The sequence below is a fragment of the Bidens hawaiensis genome, unplaced genomic scaffold, assembly GCF_021521415.1.
Source record: "Bidens hawaiensis isolate Kalapana, Puna unplaced genomic scaffold, B.hawaiensis_p1.1 tig00003536_1, whole genome shotgun sequence".
Lineage (NCBI taxonomy): Eukaryota > Viridiplantae > Streptophyta > Magnoliopsida > Asterales > Asteraceae > Bidens > Bidens hawaiensis.
Window position 1 is genome coordinate 1,418,971 of NW_027491199.1, and position 22,355 is coordinate 1,441,325.

Here is a 22,355-nt window from a genome sequence, read left to right on the forward strand (position 1 = left end):
GATTTGTTGAAATTTCATGAGAGGGATATCAAGACACTTAGCACTCATCAGTTTAGTGCCGATGGTCTTTTTGAAGCAGCTGCCAAAGAATACACTAGCATGGTTGCCTCTATCATAAATAACAAGTTTTGGCAAGGAGGTTTGCAGGATGCGGATATTGATTACATGGAGGAAGAGTAAAGACAAAGCTACAAACCAAGGGGGAGATTGTTGGGCCTAGTTTTGTGGTTTGAGTTTGTCTAATGCTTAGTTGGACTTGGTTTTGGGTGCTTATGTAAACCGAGAACACAATTGTGTTCTCGGTGGGCTTGGTGTACATTGGGCCGGCTTGGGTTGGTGTCCCTATATATAGATTTGTAATGTATAGGGTTAGGGTTGTTCATTCTTATTATCATTCAAGTACTGTTAGTGCTTAAGCACCCGACGTAATCAATATACGTTTGTTTTGAAGCAACTTTGTGTTCGTTTACTTGTTATCACTTGTGCTCTTGAATAACCGAGCATTGGTATTCCGCACCAATACTCGTTTGGTTGGTATCATATTGTAGTGATCCAAATTCGGGACTTACAAATATTTTCACTTTTCATACCAAGAATTGAGGCTTGAGTATGGCTGACCTTTCATTACTTATTTTCTATGGATAAAACGCTTTACCCATAAGAGATTTCCAACCCATTTTATCAAATTGTCCTTTCATTTTCAAGGCTGAGCCTACCGATACATCCCAAGTTAAGTGCGCTTTCTTTTATTTATCTCATATTATTATTAGTTTGAAAAACCAATTTCCGATAAATATCATTATCTCCCACTTTAACGCAAAAAAACTAGATTCAAGGGACATTTTTAAAACATTTTTCAAATTTTTTTTATTTTTTTGTCAATTTTTTTTATTTTTCTTAATTTAAAGCAAAATTAAACTACGACTCAAATATCTTATCCCAACACTTAAATTATGCATTGTCCTCAATGCAAGGATAAGGACGACTCAAAATAAAAATAAAATTAAAATAAAGTCGGACTACAAAAAAAACTAAAAACCTAAAAATTAAAAAATCAAAGCAAAATAAAAAGTTAACAAGCTAGATAATGGAAAAGACTTAGCTGGTAATATGCATATGAAATATGATGCAAAGTCTTCTTCCATGGATGCCCTCCAACTATGAACGTGCTCAACAAATGGTAACTCCTTCTCTCACGAACGTAAGAGGCAAAAATTCAACAAACAACATCTAAAAATGTATCTTATCATAATAACACATGAATAATAACACATGAATAATTAGCAGCAAATAATAATAAACATAAAGTATACGGCTCCACTGCAACTCCACCCCCACACTTGTCTTTTTCATTAGATTCTTCCTCGGGGATCGTCTCTCTAGCTCGTTCAATCTCCAAACTAGCAAAACTCAAAAACACAAAAACAAAGAAAAACTACAAAAAACTACGTTATGGACTCAAAGAAAATAATGCAAACTCTACACTTGAGTTTTCACTCAAGAACCTATGTTATGCGAATCACGTGGCGGACCGAGTAGAGCTTCCTCCACCTTAGTAGAACTCGAATGCCCTTAAAAATTCCAAATCACCATCCGACCATTCATCAACCTTTGTCTTCTTCTTTCTAACTCCATGAACCTTTTCAAACTTACGCTTTCCACCACCTCTTTCTCCAACACACTTTACCATTTCTCGAGAACTAGAACCCTCTCGCCCCTTTTTCACGCTCGTACTCACCGAACGGGAATCGTTAAGACTAGGATCCATGTCCGAGATAACTGATTCTATCGAGTAAACTGGGTGACATGGATCAATGAGACTGTCTTGACCACTCGGATGTCTCATAGACTTCGCCAAATAAATGGCACTATCATCGCCGGCTCTAAGAGTTATCTTGCCTTCAAACACATCGATTTTGCCCTAGAAGTACGTAAGAATGGACGACCCAAAATAATAGGAACTCTCTCGTCGGCCTCCATATCTAAAACAACAAAGTCCGCGGGAAAAACCAAATTATCTACCTTCACGAGCAAATTCTCCACGACACCCCTTGGATACTTAACGGAACGATCGGCTAAAGACAATGTCATACAAGTAGGGGTGAGCTCTCCTAGGCCCAACTTTTCATATAAAGAATACGGCATGAGGTTTATGCTAGCTCCAAGATCGGCCAATGCTTGACATGCCGTCTCACTCCCGAAAAGACATGGAATGGTAAAAACGCCGGGCTCGGGTAACTTCTCTGGTACTTTATTAAGGACTACTACAGAACACTCTCCATTAAGCGGTACAGTCGACAGCTCCTCCAACTTATCCTTCCTTTTAAGAAGATCTTTCAAAAACTTGGCGTACTTAGGCATATGCTGGAGGACTTCGACGAACGGGAGGTTAACATTCAATTGGCTAAATATATTGAGAAAATGCCCGTAATCCTTCGTATACTGTTGATGCTTTAGACGAGCGGGATACGGGACATAAGCAGGGTTAATGATGTGTGGTGGTGGCCAGACTCCAGCCGGCCCCAATAACATAGAGAAACATCACGAAATTATGAACAAGAATAAAGATAAAGAACGAGAGAACCCGTCTTAATCTACCCTTGAACACTTGTATGAAAGCTCTATGATGCTCCTTGATGCCTAGCCTCAAAAACAACTTGAAAACCTTGAAAACCCTCTCAAAATCGGCTGCCCTTGTGATTAGATTCGGCTAGGTTTGCAACCATATGTTTATATAACGAGAAACGGGCTTGGAATTGCGAAGATGGGCTGACCAGGAAACCTAGGCGCCGCGCGACCCCCTTGGTCCTTGAGCTCCGTGCGGCGCGGCGTGCTATAGGATGGCTCCACCGGATTTTCTTGTTATTTGTTGCCTAAACTCATTATATCTCTTTCTTGAACACCAAATAACATTAAGAACCTTCTAGATCATCTTTTCCTTGACCACCAAACCATCATCTATATGAAAACGTAACAAGACATTAGTGATCTAAACCATATAATCATTTACGATCAAACACGAACATAAACTTCTCATAAAATGATAGAAAGAATGAAAGCTTAACATTCAAGATACCAAACGATATAAAACATGAAAAACATATAATACTTGATTCAAAACCTAAATTAATAAAAGATAAATGAAACATGAACTTAATCGAACTCAAAACATTAGAGAAACACAATATTACACGGGATTCAAGATGTATAAATAAACGTATATCAAATATCCCCACACTTACTCTTTTTTCGTCCCTGAAAAAGTCTAATGCAGTTGGATCAGAATCGGAAAATACAGTCTTAAAAACATATAGGTTAATTTTTTTAAAGCTCAGAAAAACGCAAAAACCACGATCACCGATATTGTTGTCCACTTAAACCCATGCCTTAATCTTTAACGGGACAAATAAGATCCGACAATAATAGTACTCAGTGGTTTACACAATTAGGACCCCGCTTATTTTCAGCTTTTACCGGACCAGACCAGCCCAACTTGACTTAACCTCAAAATTAGCAGATTTAAAACTTTTTGTTGCTCTATTTTTTCATAATAGTTAAGACGATCAAGGGTATTGTTTATCCACCTAAGCTTAAGCATCAAAGTCTACCAAGTAGCCATTAGATATGATTAAGGTACAATTAATTAATAGCTAGTGTTCCTCACAACATAACATACCCCCGTTATCAAGAAACACACCGAACCATTACCATAGGTGAGTATGCAAAATTTCATGTGTAGGGCTTATATGTGGCATGTCCCTTGTGGTCCGTTTCTTAATGGTAATGAGACGCGAGCAAGGGGACCCCACATGGCTAACAGCGTGGATGATCAAGTCTGTAATGCATTTGTACTTTACTTTTTGTGATCATGTTTAAAGACTTATGTGGCAGAAATCTACGGTTTTGCTCTTTTTTAGCTTTTATTTTAAATATTCACAACCCTATTTGAAATTGTGAATACCCAGATGAATAATCGGCATACAGACCCATGGTCTCCGGACTCGGGACATCCCATCAATACAAGATTTAAGGTTATAAAACCATACGCTAATGATGTGTAAAACACTAAAACTAAGCAGTTTAAGATTTATATCGCGGGCTACACGGCATACTCTAACGTTAAACCTACCCAAGAATCATATGATAACGTATTCAAATTTTTAAGCTTTTCAAACTTTATAATATTTTCACTTTTCATACCAAGAATTGAGGCTTGAGTATGGCTGACCTTTCATTACTTATTTTCTACGGACAAAACGCTTTACCCACAAGAGATTTCCGACCCATTTTATCAAATTGCCCTTTTATTTTCAAGGCTGAGCCTACCGATACATACCAAGTTAAGTGCGCTTTCTTTTATTTATCTCATATTATTATTAGTTTGAAAAACCAATTTCCGATAAATATCATCGTCTCCCACTTTAACGCAAAAAACTAGATTCAAGGGACATTTTTAAAACATTTTTCAATTTTTTTTTATTTTTTTGTCAATTTTTTTTATTTTTCTTAGTTTAAAGCAAAATTAAACTACGATTCAAATATCCTATTCTCACACTTAAATTATGAATTGTCCTCAATGCAAGGATAAGGACGACTCAAAATAAAAGTAAAATTAAAAATAAAGTCGGATTACAAAAAAAACTAAAAACCTAAAAATTAAAAAATCAAAGCAAAATAAAAAGTTAACAAGCTAGATAATGGAAAAGACTTAGCTGGTAATATGCATATGAAATATGATGCCAAAGTCTTCTTCCATGGATGCCCTCCAACTATGAACGTGCTCAACAAATGGTAACTCCTTCTCTCACGAATGTAAGAGACAAAAATTCAACAAACAACATCTAAAAATGTATCTTATCATAATAATAGATATTATGCAATTAAAGTGCTTTCATCAACCGAAAAATAACACATGAATAATTAGCAGCAAATAATAATAAACATTAAGTATACAGCTCCACTGCAACTCCACCCCCACACTTGTCTTTTTCATTAGATTCTTCCTCGGTGATCGTCTCTCTAGCTCGTTCAATCTCCAAACTAGCAAAACTCAAAAAAACAAAAACAAAGAAAAACTACAAAAAAACTACGTTATGGACTCAAAGAAAAGAAAAATAAAAATAAAAATAAAAGAAAATAATGCAAACTCTACACTTGAGTTTTCACTCAAGAACCCATGTTATGCGAATCACGTGGCGGACCGAGTAGAGATTCCACCACCTCGGTAGAACTCCAATGCCCTCAAAAATTCCGAATCACGATCCGACCATTCATCAACCTTTGTCTTCTTCTTTCTAACTCAACGAACCTTTTCAAACTTACTCTTTCCACCACCTCTTTCTCCAACACACTTTACCATTTCTCTAGAACTAGAACCCTCTCACCCCTTTTTCACACTCGTACTCACGAACGGGAATCGTCAAGACTAGGATCCATGTCCGAGATAATTGATTCTATCGAGTAAACTGGGTGACATAGATCAATGAGACCGTCTTGACCACTCGGATGTCTCATAGACTTCGCCAAATAAATGGCACTATCATCGCCGGCTCTAAGAGTTATCTTGCCTTCAAACACATCGATGATTGCCCTAGCAGTACTTAAGAATGGACGACCCAAAATAATATGAACTCTCTCGTCGGCCTCCATATCTAAAACAACAAAATCCTCGGGAAAAACCAAATTATCTACCTTCACGAGCAAATTCTCCACGACACCCCTCGAATACTTAACGGAACGATCGGCTAAAGACAACGTCATACGAGTAGGGGTGAGCTCTCCTAGGCCCAACTTTTCATATAAAGAATACGGCATGAGGTTTATGCTAGCTCCAAGATCGGCCAATGCTTGACATGCCGTCTCACTCCCGAAAAGACATGGATTGGTAAAAACGCCGGGGTCGGGTAACTTCTCTGGTACTTTATTAAGGACTACTGCAGAACACTCTCCATTAAGCGGTACAGGTGACAGCTCCTCCAACTTATCCTTCCTTTTAAGAAGATCTTTCAAAAACTTGGCGTACTTAGGCATATGCTGGAGGACTTCGATGAATGGGAGGTTAACATTCAATTGGCTAAATATATTGAGAAAATGCCCGTAATCCTTCGTATATTGTTGATGCTTTAGATGAGCGGGATACGGGACATAAGCAGGGTTAATGATGTGTAGTGGTGGCCGGACTCCTGCCGGCTTCTTCTTAACTAGTGGCTCAATAATCGGTGTTGTAACTTGTGACTTACCCGGAGCCTCTACCTCTATCTCATCATCTATCAATTCATCGTCCCCATTTTTCCCAATTTCTTTATTAACTACCTCCGAACCAAAAACCCTACCACTACGAGTGGAGATGGCTTTCAATTGAGCAGCCGGATTAGTTTAAGGAATACCCGAAAACTGACCTGGGGGCCTTTCTTCTAAACTACGAGCAATATCACCAACAGTTCTTTGAATATCAAGAATAGAAGATTGTTGATTCTTGAAGAGAAAATCGTGTTCGGCAAACTTTTTCTATGTAACTTGATCACTCTCTAGGATTTGCTTCATCATCTCTTCCAAACGCCCAATTCCACCGTTCGAATCCTGCACATTATTTTGAACATTAGTACCATCGGTGTTATTATTATTAAAATACTGACCTTGTCCTAGATTATAAGAATTTTGAAATTCGGGTGGTGCACCCGACAGACGCCAATTAGAATTATTCTTATTCGGGTTTTTGTAGGTGTTCCAACTCTGATTATTATTGCTGTAATTATTAGGAAACCTATTCTGACCAGCGACAAAATTGACTTGTTGATTCATCACCGGGCACTCCAATGTACCATGTCCACCTCTACAAAACTCACACCTGTCCACCTTGGCCTTCAACTCCTTAACCTCTCGAGTTAGTGATTCCAAAGCAGCTGCCACACTAGTATCCAGATTAACCTGGTGTACACCTCGAGCGGATGAGGATGTACTGCTAACGGGAGTGGAATTCCCGCGATGTGGCTCTTTGCCAAGGTCCGATTGAGCGAAGCTCTCAAACATCTCGCTACACTCGGTGACATATTTCCTCGCCAGTAAACTTCCTCCCGCCGCCGTGTCGAACCGAACTTGGGTTTCGTAGTTCAGCCCGTTGTAAAATTTCTCCACGAGAGCCCATGGTGTGAGACCATTCTGTGAGCAACGAGCTAGCATGTTCTGAAAACGTTCCCAAGCATGAAAATATTGCTCCCCCGGCTCCATGTGAAACGAGTGAATCTGATCGCGAAGAATAGCCGCTTTAGCCGGTGGGAAGTATCTCTTGATAAATACAGAACGTAGTCTTCCCAAGTGGTGAACGTGTCAGGTGGCTGCGTGTCAAGCCAAGTAGATGCTTTACTTACAAATGAAAACGGAAACAGATGTAAGAAAATAGCATCTTCGGTAGCACCTTGTAAATTAAAAGTTTTGAGAACGCGGTAAAGTCGGTTAATGTGAGCCGGTGCATCCTCGTCATCACGCCCATGAAACAGATTAGTTTGGACGATGTTGTTCATGACGTATGACGGAATCTGCCATGAGCTGGGATTGTTGATCTCGGGGACGATGATGCATGATTGGTTTCCGGTTAAGCCATCGAAGGCTTGAGCAGCAATTGTCCTATTGTCGGCCATTGGGATGTCTGGTTCACTTTTCGGACTTTTTGGTGGTGAACTGAGCGGAGATGATTTTTGTGACGAGCTAGCCTCGGCCTTCAACGGAGAAAATTCAATATCGGCTAGTGGTGGTCCTTGCGAGCAAAGATGTGGCATAAACCTGGAAATCGCAAAAGACCGGGTGAGTAGACTCGAATACTTAAAAATAAACTAAAACTTAAATTAACTCCTACGACTCAAACAAAACTAAAACAAATAGCACGTATGTAGCAAATAAGTCAAAGTAAAGCTAAAAACGCAATTGCTAAGAGTCCCCGACAACGGCGCCAAAACTTGATGTGCTAAAAATAGTCAATTAAATATTAACTAAACTAAACAAGTAATAAAAACTAGACTTAAGACTCAACTACACAAAACACCGGCAAGTGAACCGATCAATTTTACTAAGCTAAGTAAGTCCGGAATATCGAACCCACAGGACTCTATAAATTACGTTAATTAACTAATTAGACTCGACTTACGACACGACTATTTATTATTAATGTTTTAATGGGGGTTTTTAAACTAATATTAAACTAAGATTAAACTAAGAAAATAAACAAACAAGTAAACGAGAAACAAGCAATCAAACACAAGATCAAAACCAATAAGGGAAGGAATCTACCTAGGTAAGAATCCCATGCATCAACAATCATCGAGAAATGGACAAATAACATGATATGGAAACTGATTTCTAAACATATTCATCTAACAAACCCTAAATGACCCTTGACCGAATCAAACGACATCCTAAAGATAATTATTAGAATATTAAGCAATCAGTTATATTGATTTCCACAAAGTCATCAAATAGGGTTAATTAATAGTATCATAGGCAAGCAATCTTACGAAACACTAAACCCTAGATAACTTGATAAGCTAAACATGACGTCATGAACATGGATCAATACCATAAGCAAGAATATTTTCACTATCTATCCTAGCATGAAATTAACCAAGACGCATGAACAACTCCTCACCTTACAGCTATTGGAATTTAGCAAAACATTTAAAACCCTAACGAACTATCAACAAGCTTTTATGATCTAATGGGCCCATTTAATCACAATAATCAAAACACCAAGTAATGATTTAAACATAAACCCTAAATCTAAAGAACACAATCAAAAGATAAAAGATCTATGTGAAGCAAGTTAATAATCAACCAAGATAATAAATACTTATACGCATCATGAAAACAAAACCAAGTCTTTTACTATTAAATTAACAAAACCATAATCAAACAATTGTCCAAAGCAAGAATCAAGTCAAAAATGTTCATCAAACCTAGGTAAACATGAAGTCTAGCCTAGAATAGTCATAATCAAAGACAAATAACTAAACCAAATAACAAAGAGAAACATCATGAAATTTGAACAAGAATAAAGATAAAGAACGAGAGAACCCGTCTTAATCGACCCTTGAACACTTGTATGAAAGCTCTATGATGCTCTTTGACGCCTAGCCTCAAAAACAACTTGAAAACCTTCTCAAAATCGGATGCCCTTGTGATTAGATTCGGCTAGGTTTGCAACCATATGTTTATATAATGAGAAACGGGCTTGGAATTTCGAAGATAGGCTGACCAGGAGGCCTAGGCGCCGCGCGACCCCCTTGGTCCTTGGGCTCCGCGCGGTGCGGTGTGCTATAGGATTGCTCCACCGGATTTTCTTGTTATTTATTGCTTAAATTCATTAGATCTCTTTCTTGAACACCAAATAAAAATAAGAACCTTCTAGATCATCTTTTCCTTGACCACCAAACCATCATCTATATGAAAACGTAACAAGACATTATTGATCTAAACCATCTAATCATTTACGAGCAAACACGAACATAAACTTCTCATAAAATGATAGAAAGAATGAAAGCTTAACATTCAAGATACCAAACGATATAAAACATGAAAAACATATAATACTTGTTTCAAAACCTAAATTAATAAAAGATAAACGAAACATGAACTTAATCGAACTCAAAACATTAAAGAAACACAACATTACACGGGATTCAAGATGTATAAATAGACGTATAACTCATATTCTCTAATATTCTGCCACGTGTCATCTCACACACTATATTTAAACCTTAGAACTTAGAATTTTCCACCCTAATCATTTTAATCTCTCTCCATCTCTCTCTCTCTCTCTCTCTCTCTCTCGGCTTACTAACCCCACCATCCACCATCTTCTATATTCCGGTAATGTAGATCGAGATTAATCGTTTTTCCGGTAAGGTTATATATTATACTCTAATGGCCAACAATGTTATATGATTTTCCGGCAAGGTTATATCTTTTTCCGGCAACATCATATTTTCTTCCGGTTATTGTAGATTTAACCTTTTTATCTTTATTTTCATTGTTAACTGATTTTTTTAACCAGTTTTGGTTCTAAATCAACAATCGGCGATGAAGCTAATATTTCTACGTATTTCCGTTTTTCCGTTCATGTGTTATACCTATAACAATGGTTATTTTATATTTATTTGAAGTTTTTATATTTTTCATGTTTTTTTTCTTTTACATGTTGTTCTTCTAGGTTCTAAATAAAAAATCAGTTTCATCCATGGACATTATCATTATTCTTTTTCCGGTAAGGCCAATTTAAATTTTCCGGTTATAAATTATAATTCAAATATTCCATAATATCAATGTTATAACAAAACTTAATTATTTCAGGGAGAATATTTCATTTTACCTTCTAAATAAAAATCGGAGATACCATCGTCATTATCACTATTTCGTTTTTCCGGTAAGACCATTCAAATTTTCCGGTTAAATTATAATTAAATCTTCCACAATATGACTATTAATATTTGACTTTATCATTTCAGGTTATTGTTCCGACTCATATAAGCTAATTGCATGGATTGAACATTAGTTAATAAGATGTATTTTTAAAATTTTTATTATTATTAATGTATATATTTTTTAATATTCATGTATATTCATTTTTTGTAAGATTATAATATACATTAAATTACCTATATTAATATAATCAATATTCTATTGTTTTTGTCAACTTCCAATTAAACGACAAATATTCCGTCTAATTTAAATTTTCATTATAATTTCCAATCTTATATTAGTTTACATTTTTAGATTTATACACATTGAAGAATCTCATTAATACAATTTATAGAGTTTGACATTCCTTATTTTTTTAAAAAACCGAAAGAACAATCTTTTTTTATGTTTTTAATTTTTTTCATTTTTATAAACTCATTCCTTAATTTGTGGTTTGACCGAAATAATAACCTAATTATCACATTATTACAATTTATATTTTTTGACTTTCCTTATTTGTTAAAAAACCGAATGAATAAGTTATAACTTAAATAAATTTCCGACCGATTTAAGTATTTGACTATTCATATTAAATCGTTTTTGACCATTCATATTAAATCGTTTTTGACTATTCATATTAGTTTACATTTTTAGATTTATACACATTTAAGAATCCAATTATGGCACTTTATAAAGTTTGACATTCCTTATTTAAAAAAAAAACCGAATGAACAACCCTTTTTTATGTTTTTAATTTTTTCCATTTTTTTAAACTCATTCCTTAATTTGTGGTTTGACCGAAATAATAACCTAATTATCTCATTATTACAATTTATATCTTTTGACTTTCCTTATTTGTTAAAAAAACCGAATGAATAAGTTATAACTTAAATAAATTTCCAAGTTGCAACAAGGTTTAAGTATCACATTAATACAATTTATTGAGTTTGACTATCCTTATCTGTTTAAATAACTAAGAAAAAATTACAAATTTTGTCCTTTTAAATATTTAAAACTATGGATTGAGCCCTTTTTGAAAATGAGTTTCACTCCTTGTCTTTTATTTGGATGTTTGTCTCGGTTTTAGTTCTTTACACTATCGGTCATCCAATATCCTAGTTAAGTTTATGTATGTGCAATGCACACGAGGGCATAATGGTAATTTCCATCCTTTTTCATTAACTAGTAATAAATAATTAAACAATATCATCATATATATTTTCATTATTATTATTATTATTATTATTATTATTATTATTATTATTATTATCTACTAGAATTAAAATCCCACCACCGTAATTGATCAACATCACCACCTTAAAAACCCTAGAAATCATATTCATATTTGGGGCTTTTTTCTTCTGAATTTGGTCAGACAAAAAGATGAAGATAAACAATCACCACCAACCAAATCCAACTTACCTAACTTTGCAACCTTCATCCAAATTTAAGGAAAATTCATTTTCATCTCCTGCCCTAACAACCTGTAAACCCTAATAAATCACCATTAACACAATAGATCTGATTCACATCGTTATTCTCCAAACTTCCTCAACCTAAATTCGAAACATCCGATCCGTTCTCATTAAAACCTAAACTTAGAAAAGTCGACCAGTTCAGGCAATCTGTGATAAGCAAATCTATTGAACACGTGGAGGCTTAAATCCAATTCTGCAAATCAGTTTTCGACCTCGTTTTCTTCTATAATCGTTGGCAGTGAACGAATTTAATGGTGGTGGTAGAGAATCCATGGAGGTAGCAAGGGGCAACAAGTTGTTGGAGGCGGTCGACGATGGTGGCATTTGTTGTTCTAGATGAGGATATACATGGTATGTGGAGGCGGTAGACGATGGGACATGGTGATGGCCATAGCGTTTTCAAGAGAGGATATGGGGAAGCTTGTGGAGGTCTTGGTGTTTTCAGGCAAATGGTGGAGAGAGGTGTACAGAGAGAATGCAGAGAGATAGATCTGAAAGATGTATTTGCTTTTTTTTTATTATTTTAATTGTTGTTTTATAAAACTACAAGAATAGTCACTGTATTAACTTAAATAGTCCCTATAGTTTTGTGATTAATTTTACAACTTTTATTATGTTGACATAAATAGCCCTTCAAGACTAAAGTACCCTCATATGTGCAGTACACATGGGTGATCTAACAGAAAAACTTAACATTTGTTAGTGTAAATGACTAAAACCGATGTAAACATCCAAATAAAGGACAAAGAGTGAAACTCATTTTTAAAAAGGACCCAATCCATAGTTTTAGATATTTAAAAGGACAAAATTTGTAATTTTTTCAATAACTAATAAGGATAGTTAAACTCAATAAATTGTATTAATCTATACTATATATAATACACAAAACAAGGGAAAAAAAATTAAGACACCCATTTTTAAGTAATTTACAACACTTAAAGCATGAGATACATGAGTTAGTAAGGGTAAACATGTCTTTTAAACACAATCCATTCAACTTACAAGTTTGGTCTCTCATCTTTAACCATATTATGTTTTTAATTTAACTTGTAAACTAACTTCTCACCCATGATTTTTAAACAACTATAGCCTTTTAATACGTTAATATTTTTATAAACAAATTGCACCATAAAAATGAGCATTTTATTCTCTTTAATTTGGATATGATATTTTTGCATTTTTTTCATTTTAAATAAATTAACATGTTACGTAGGGGTGTTCAATGTCAGTTTTGATGGTTTTTAAGTTAAACTTGTGAGTCCAACCGTTAATATTGATTTTTTGTCATCCAAAACCAAACTCAACCATTGAAAGTTGAAACCGAATCGTTACTAACGGCCTGGTTCCAGTTTGGTTTCACAGTTTAAACTTTAATGATAAATTTAGTTTAAAATAATTAATAATTTAAATGTACAATCAATTTTAACTAAAAACCAACATAATATGATACTTGAGATGATCATAAATAAAAAAAATGATAATTTTAGCCACATAAATGGTAAATATTAACGGAAGATCTAGGACGTTAAATAATAACAACAAATATTACAAAAGGAATCATATTGCAATTAGGTTAATTTGAAGTTGTATAGCTAAGTTATTTGTAATAAAAAGATTATTTTCAATTAAATTTTAACTATATTTGATATATATTACAAAACATATCTAATAATTAATAATAAAAAAAAATTAAATTGAATTCAACATTTACAGTCTTTTCTGGTTTCATATAGCCGGTTGCCGATATAAACCGCGAACCAACCGTTCACTACGTTTTGAAAATTTTGAAACCGACCAACAAACCGAAAGTAAAAAAAGAAAAAGAAAAAAGAAGTCAAACCAATGACCAATTTAAACGATTTCAAGGTTTTAACCGAACCATAAAAACTTATATTTGTACGTGATTAACAGGTTCAAACACCCGCTGCATCGCACGGACACCCGCCTAGTGGTTTTAATACAATTTAATTAACATATTTAAACTCCTTTTAAATTCGGAATTTGACCATATTTCAACAAAGTTTTAAAGGTTTTAATACTCTCCATAATTTTAAACTAATTTCAAAATCTTTCCATAATTTTTTAAAGTTTTCAAATTAACATATTTGATTTTCATCTTTATAATTATTTCTAAATTAATTAGTCATATTTTTTCAGCTTTAATTATTTTCAAAGTCAACATAAAATTTTTTAATCTTTCCAAAGTTATTTGAGAATTCATTTATTGTAAAACATTTTTAAGTTTTACAAATTTAACAAAATATTAATGTCAGTGATTTAAAAGTTTGTTGCAAGATTGGTCAAAAATCAAAAACAATTTCATAATTTTTTGAAGTTGACTATTTTGTAACTATTTTGAAAATATTTCAAAACGGGTTGTTTTGAAATAGTATCAAATTTCTTAGTTATAAAATGACAGGCAAAAAAAGGTTTTATTGATATATCTTTTTGGTTTAATGGTTTAAGTTAGAAAGATATTTTATGTTGTCATTTTACTTTGTTTGTTGTTATATGTTATTTTGTTTTAATAAAAACACCAATTTAATAAAAAACAACTTTATTAATGTTCAAATGCTACTCATTATTATAATGTTATTATGGTATATTTAATTTGGATGCTATTGTTTTATTATATTTTCAGGTGATGAAGTAAAATGATTTTCTTTTGATAGAATGTTTGAAGAAGTTGATGGTGGTTTAATATGAAAGAACATGTTTATGTCTTTTGTTGATGTTTTTTAGTTCTTCGATTTCGATATATATGGACTTATCGTAACTTTTAACGTTTAATATCTAGACAATGTTTGAAGAAGTTTTTTATTACATGAATTTATTGGTTAAATTTATTATGTTTGTTGACATGTTTTTCCACCCACGGGCTATACCCTAGTTATTTAAATAAACGAATCAACCTGGCCCAACTTGATTTTTAAACGAGTCAAGCCCGACCCGACCGGAGTCACTCAACCCGTTATATAGTCTTACAAAATGACTAGTCAAATAAATTGTATTGGCATCGAAAACAATATCTACGAATCAAAAAGGGGGAAAACAAAGACAGCAGCAGCAGCAGCAGCAGAAGAAGAAACCCTAGAATCGAATAATAATAATATCATTATTATTAGCTGGTTGTTATTAGATGGGGAAGAAGAAGAAGAGAGTTTCGTCAGACGTATGGTGTTATTACTGCGACAGAGAATTCGATGACGAGAAGATCCTGGTTCAGCACCAGAAGGCCAAGCATTTCAAGTGCCACGTCTGCCATAAGAAGCTCTCTACCGCTGGCGGCATGGCTATTCATGTCTTGCAGGTCCATAAAGAAACCGTCTCTAAGTAAGCACCCCCCAATCTTTTTATTAGCCCTAAATAATTGTTTTTTCTTGCCCATTAATTAATAAGATAAGATGAATTTGATTATTTTATTACTTAACTTTATACCTCATAGTCATAATATGACAACCATGAATCAAACACCATGTAGGCAGGGTTTGTAGCATCAAACTGGGCTGCTTTCAACATATTAGTTAACATTGTATACAATAATGATTTATGTATCAGAAGGGATAAGCTGTTTATCAAGTCTCATAATATTTTAAATTCCAGTAAGATATCAACTACTTGGTTTTATTGCCGCTTGATACACACACCCATGAGCAAGGAAGTCGATTAGAGGAAGGCATTAGGATTTAAAGAATGTTTTGGTCTATATACATATTCAATTAAACTTGTCTTCTAACGATTATGAACTCATATGCCAAAGGAAACAAATTAATTATAAAGATTCAAGATTTGCAGATGTGCTATTCCATGTATATGGTTACTGTTGCCAAATGTTAATAGAGATCACGCTGATCAGGCTATGAGGTTTCTGTCTAAAAGTTTAACCAAACCTTGCTTATATTTGTTACTTGTTATTCAGTTCTTTTTGACTTAAATGGAATCTTTATCTGATTTTTATGTTGATAGTTTCTGACATCTATTTTTTCTTTTCAATTCATTGCTCTTGTGCTTTTTGATTGAAACATTATTTTTATATTTATAAGATTCTCTCTTATACTGAGTACGATTGAAACATTGCTCTTGTGCTTTTTGATATACTGAGTACGATGATGATGATGATGATGATGATGATGATGATAAGATTCTCTCTTACAGGGTTCCAAACGCTAAAGATGGAAGAGAATCAACAGATATTGAAATTTATGGAATGCAAGGGATCCCACCTGATGTCTTGGCTGCTCATTATGGAGAAGAAGGTATTTTATTTGCCCTTCTGACCTACTTCATCATTATCATTTTGAAGTTGCTCTATTGTTCATTGCTTTTTATCTGACATGGATTCATAGAAGTCTAGGTCTCCATACACATTTTATTCTTTATGGGATAAATAACAACTATTTGCTTCACTTGTTTTTTGCAGACGATAATCCATCAAAAGTTGGAAAATTGGAGATTCCTTCTTCCCAAGTTGGCATGATACCAGGATCATTAGGCTATCCTCCATCAACAATGCAGACTATGTAAGTAATTAGGTTATAGATCCATGTGTTACACATGCAAAATCAGGAAAACTCTAAAAATATAGATAAACTTTGTTGTTATAAAATGAGTGTATTATTATCGAGTAAACTACAAATCATGTATGGGAAGATAGATAAACAAAAGTCATTACATATTATAATTTAATTTCATTGTTTAATATTATGGTGGGAAGAAAAACGCATATGATTAAATATATTAAAATTTATTGTGAATATATAATAAAGAAAGTTATAGAGCTTGTATTATCTGTAGTTGTAGAGTTTGATACATGGTCTATAAAACTCGTTATGAAAATAGGATTAAAATTTTAAATGATTTATTGAGAATATATAATAAAGAAAGTTATAGAGTTTGTAGTATCTGTAGTTGTAGAGTTTGATACATGGTCTATAAAACTTGTCATGAAAGGGAAGCTTTTCAGATACGATTTTTTTACTTTTACACTGCATTCTTGAGTTTTTTATTTAAGGGTTTGGAAAAGAAAAGATAAGAAATTTTTTCTTTTTTCATTCTTGAGTTTTTTTTTTTTAAAAGAAAAGAAAGAGAATGGAAAGAAAAGTTAGGGCGTTTTTCCTCCAAAACTTTCCAGCCAAATATGGCTTGATTGTGAAGGAAAAGTTTATAGCGCGTTACAATATTACTAATTAACCCTATCTCAATTCTCTTTTCTATGTTGCTATGAGGACATAATTGTAAAGTTACAATTTTTTTCCTATCTTTTCCCTTCCAATTTAACTCAAGAATGTAATTAACACTTTCTTTTATTTTAACTCGAGAATGCCTTTTAAGTATATAATTTCTTTTCTTTTCTTCCCCTATCCAATCTTATAATTTATATGTAGTGATATTAAATGAAATTTAATAATGAAATAATTTTAACTTATGCAATCACATGGATACTAATCACATATCTAAAAATTTGGTAGTAGGTTTGTGGAATGGGTTTTAGACTTTTAGTGTTTTCAAGTTTCAACTACTATAGGCTATGGATACACTCGTCGAAATAATTCTTTAATATTATAGGTCTAATATCTATGTTCTATTTCTATTTAATCATCTTAATACTTAGGTTTATTTACATGTCTTTTTTTTCCTTTCATTTTGTCATGCATGATAAAACCTTGTCTAATAATTGTGCCTTCTTGTCCGCTTGTACATTGTAAACAAAGTTTTTTTGACAAGACAGTAAGACGAGATTAGTGAACAAAGTTTCTATCATTTATGACAAGACAAAAAACAAACAGATATGCAAATTACACTAAATGTTTAAGATGACTGAAGGGTAAAGATCAGACCGATAATATTAAAGAGTTATTTTGACCGCGACATGTACTGGTTGTAAAACACTAAAACTTTAAAACTCATTTCACAGACTACTTCCAAGTTTTTCAATATGTGTAAGTTAAAATTATATTCTTATTGAACCTTTTTAGTACCTACACAACCTATCAAGTCATAAATTGAAAGTAAGATTTGAATCTTGAAGCTTCCTTTTTATTTTTTAATCCTGAAAGGCACTTTCAATGCTTCATAGGCTCACATTTTGGCAGGTTCTGAAGGGTTGTTAGGAATTACAAGATCAAGTAGTTCAAGTTAATAAAAATTATAAGGAAAAAGGTGTAAGGATTATACCTTAGAACTAACAATGTAAAATAAATGTTTCAAAAAGAAGAGTTGGTACATGGTAGCAGTAAAATAATTTACTACCATTAAATTATTCACTTTTTTAATCATTTTTTAAGTTTAGTGACCCAATCTTCAAGATTACTCTATGGAAATGTTTGTACTATATAACTAAAGATAAAAAAGAATCAAAGTATTTTAAAATCTAGATTCTAGTCAATCAGGAGACTTTCCACCTAACACGTTATGTGCACTTTCAAATCGCTACTAAAAATTCGAAGTAGGGAATTAGAAACATCAGTGAAATTTTTGTAGGAAACTGATAGATACCGAAAATCCGTCAGTAGCTTTAGGCGGGAATAGAATTTGATGGGTTGGGGGTTTGTATCAGAAACTGATGATATGGCATGGTTATAATTATATGATGCTGCCATGTAGCATTTCTGTTATTTGTTTAGCTAGAATAGATTAGATCAATTGGTCCAAAGTTTGTCTACACTTAGTTTAATGCCATACAAATTATCATTGGACATTAATCCATGTTAAAACATACTAGTTGGTTGAAAGTTACAGAGAAATATCTCGTGGCAAAATGGGCTTGTTGGGCCAGTAAGGTAGCACAAAGGAAAATAGTTTTTTTTAATTAAGAAAGTCAGATACGATAAGTTAATTGATTGTATATTCAATTTTATCTAGTTTCTTTGATAATGTAATTGCAAAGGTTTTATGCATTAAAAATGCACTTTTTTATAGTTTGCATTCTATTAATCTTTTATTTTGCATCTATGATATTAATTAGTTATTCTGATCTAGCTAATTTTGAGAATTTTATTACAGGTACAATCCTGGATTAGCTGTCCCGCGTGCTGGTTGGCCAGCTCCACCTCGCCCACAACCATGGTTCACACAGCATCCAGTTGGTTCAGTCCCTCCTACTGCACCTTTAGGAATGGTCCCACAGCCTCTATTCCCGGTTCAAACAATGCGACCTCCTGCTGCACCACCAGGGATACAACCGGCATTTCCCGTTGCTCCTCCTGTATCTCAGCCATTGTTTCCAGTTGTTTCTAGTAATGGCTTGCCTTCTCAAACATCACCATATTCTGCTCCTACAAGTGTCCCGTTAACTGCCCCTTCTGATTTGAACACAACAGACCCACATAACATTAATATGCCGAGGGCTTACCTTGCTCCTGGCTTCCAAGGTTTGTCTACAAATTAAACTTCAATAAAGTGGTATTATGTTTTGTTAGTAACAAAGTTTCCCAACTGCATCACTAAAACCAAGTTTCCCTGCTATATTTTTGTTGTTCTAAAAGTCTCAACACATTAGTTGTCCCAATCCTATGTAGTATATTTTTAATGAGCGAGACAAATGGAACATATATGAACTTTGGTAATTCAGTGGTTACTTGCTTCTAGTTTGACTTAAATTAAACAATTATGCAACTTGATTATTATTTAGTCAGTTGTGATTTTTTGTAAATGTTACAAAATTTTGAAATTAAGTGAGCCAAATGAAACATATATGAATCTTGGTTACTATCTAGTGACTATTTTTTTTTTCTAATTAACTTAAGTTGAATAATTGTGAAACTTGGTTATCATTTACTGAATTTATTTTCTTTACTAATACCTCCTACTTCAAATTAATTGAGAAAAATTATCACTTTTTAGCAACCAAGATTCATATATGTTTCATTTGCCTTGTTTACTGAATTTGTTTTTTTACTATTACCCCCTACTTCAAATTAATTGAAAAAATTTATCACTTTTTAGCAACCAATATTCATAAATGTTTCATTTGCTTATTTTTTTTTAAAAAAAACTAAACATTTATAGAAAAAGTTACACAGGACTAGAACATCTAATGGAAGTTGAGTTACCTTAGATGAACAAAACGCTTAGGGTGACTTTAAAGCACACTTGAAAGACTTGGTTAAAGTTTTCACTTTTTTTAATCATAATATTTATTTATTGTTGTTTGTGCAGGTGGAGTAACAAGTTCACATTCTTATGCTTCTGGCCCCAATACTGGCGGCCCTTCAATTGGACCGCCACCTGTAATTGCTAACAAAGCTCCTGCTATTCAGCCAGCAACAAACGAAGTCTATTTAGTGTGGGATGACGATGCAATGTCCATGGTTTGTCTTTTATTTTGTGTTATTGTTCTAGTTCATTTTTCAAATGGTTTTATTATTATTTTCTAAATTTCTAAATGCTGTTTATTTAATCCTGTATTTTTTATTTGCATTTGCTTACAGGAGGAAAGAAGAATGTCGTTACCAAAGTATCAGGTGCATGATGAAACAAGCCAGGTAAGTTGCACTTTGTACCATACTCGTTTTCATTTCTAATGTTACGGTTTTCAGATTTCAGTTTTAAACATTGTTCCATAAATGTTAAGGTATTCGAGTAATCCTTTATTTTTTATTGATTATTCCAAAATAATAATGTTTGGAGAAAGTTATCTGAGCCTTTGGCTATTCTTCGGTTGGCAAGCCATCCACCAATTTTCTGAGCTTCAAAGTTCAAGTAGGTATCTATATTATTGTTATTCAGGTTAATACCATAAGAGACCAATATGTTTTTTTTTATCATAGGCATCTATGATATATTTAAGTCCCTTGTAAAAAATACACGAAAAAGTCTCTAAACTGATTGTTGCATATTAAAGTCCCTAAAGTTGTCTAAAATGCATGAACTTTTGATCTTTATTTTTGAGTAATGATTCATTAATTCTTCAATTGGTTAAAATGAGATGTATAACTTATTTTTAGTAAAACTTTAGAATGTCAACATTTAAAAGTTTTGGTCAGTTGAAGAGTATATATATTAAAAGGAATTTCACAAGTATGTACATTTTAGATAAGTCTATGGTCTTTAATATACAAAAATTAGTTTAGGGAATTCATTTATGTAATTTTTACTAGAGGGATTTTTTTGATGACGAATAAGGAGTTATAGTTTTTTTATGGTATTAACTCTAAACATAATTATATAATTAATTTTAATTCTGCTGATGTTGCTGGGATCAACTTGAGGACTCTCCAACCCAAGTGTATGTATTTGATTTCTAGAATTGTTTATATGTTTAATCCTACATGTTCTCCCAATACTTAATTGTCAAGTATTTCATATGGTGGAACAATAACAGCTTACAAAATAATTTTATGACCCACCAATCGGTACGAATTTGGCCCAGGTCAGCTTCTTCTAGAAAGTTCTGATTCTTTGCATAGAAGCAAAGGTGTAGGTTGAAATATATGTCCATGATGATGTTTTTTTACTAAGTTTTGATTCAGAGGTTTCTAATGACATGTGTGGTGGGCTCGTTATGTTTCAGATGAGCTCAATTGATGCAGCCATTGACAGGAGGATATCAGAAGGCGGGCTTGCGGGTCGAATGGCCTTCTAGAAGGGAGTTAACTAAAGAATGTTCTGGTCTAAGAAGCTGATCGAAAGAGCAAGAAGCATTCTTTGAATCATTCTAGGTAGAAGCAGGCTCGTGGAGTTTTGCGGTTGGTGTTTTCGATTCTGATTCTATAACGTTGTTAAAGATGAATAATGTTTATTATTTCTTTGTGGTGATGTTTGTATTAGTCGTTAAAGCGAGAAGCAAACTAGGGCACATGCGGTTTTAAGTTATTAGGTCATTTGTCGATTAATAGCGGACTTGTTATCTATCGGGATCATGATTTCCTAGGTGTTTTGAATTGGAAATATAGAATTTTAACATCAGTTCGATTATTTCTTAACATGCTTATTGATCTAGGGGTGTTCAAAATGTGTTTCAAGCGTTCTAACAGCCCAAATCAGCTAGAACAAATCAAAACAAATCGACCAGTTTAACTGGTCTGATTTCCAAACAGTTTAAATTTTGTGGTTCGATTGTTTCAACAGTTTGGTCTGATTTGAATTCAGCCTGTAATAGTTACATGACCTTCTCACCAAACCATCCTTTGACATGTGAATTGGCTTGGGATATCTTAGTTGAGCACAATAAAATCCGGATTGTTGCAGCCGGGGGAACCTTAACAAGTCAAATCTTGAACTTGTTTAATGATAATCCAGAATTTAGGATTGATAATCTATTTGATGATTGCAGACTAAACTCTAAGTCATGATTCTAAGAATTTTATTAAACAAAACTAGGCTAAAGTATATGTCCTACACATTTATTCATATTAAACAGATTTGAGGAGGAAGATAACTTTTATTTGAAGGCTTGTATTCTAATTCTAAAGTAACAACAACCATATCAGG

General features: G+C 33.4%; 1 protein-coding gene across 1 annotated transcript; it reads left to right on the forward strand.

Annotated features, from left to right (window-relative positions):
• Positions 1-14,922: 14,922 nt before the first annotated feature.
• On the forward strand, positions 14,923-21,839 carry LOC143623750 (protein SUPPRESSOR OF FRI 4-like). The gene is made up of 7 exons (XM_077094593.1): positions 14,923-15,257; positions 16,080-16,180; positions 16,345-16,444; positions 18,927-19,294; positions 20,082-20,233; positions 20,354-20,407; positions 21,436-21,839. Exons 1-7 carry the CDS (start codon positions 15,064-15,066, stop codon positions 21,505-21,507), a joined length of 1,041 nt encoding a protein of 346 aa, XP_076950708.1. The 5' UTR covers positions 14,923-15,063; the 3' UTR covers positions 21,508-21,839.
• The last annotated feature ends 516 nt before the right edge of the window (positions 21,840-22,355 follow it).

Coding starts and splice junctions, on each gene's coding strand:
- LOC143623750 (XM_077094593.1), top strand. CDS start 15,064: ATGGGGAAGAAGAAGAAGAGAGTTTCGTCAGACGTATGGTGTTATTAC. Junction 15,258..16,079: donor CATAAAGAAACCGTCTCTAA/GTAAGCACCCCC, acceptor TCTCTCTTACAG/GGTTCCAAACGCTAAAGATG. Junction 20,234..20,353: donor ATGACGATGCAATGTCCATG/GTTTGTCTTTTA, acceptor ATTTGCTTACAG/GAGGAAAGAAGAATGTCGTT.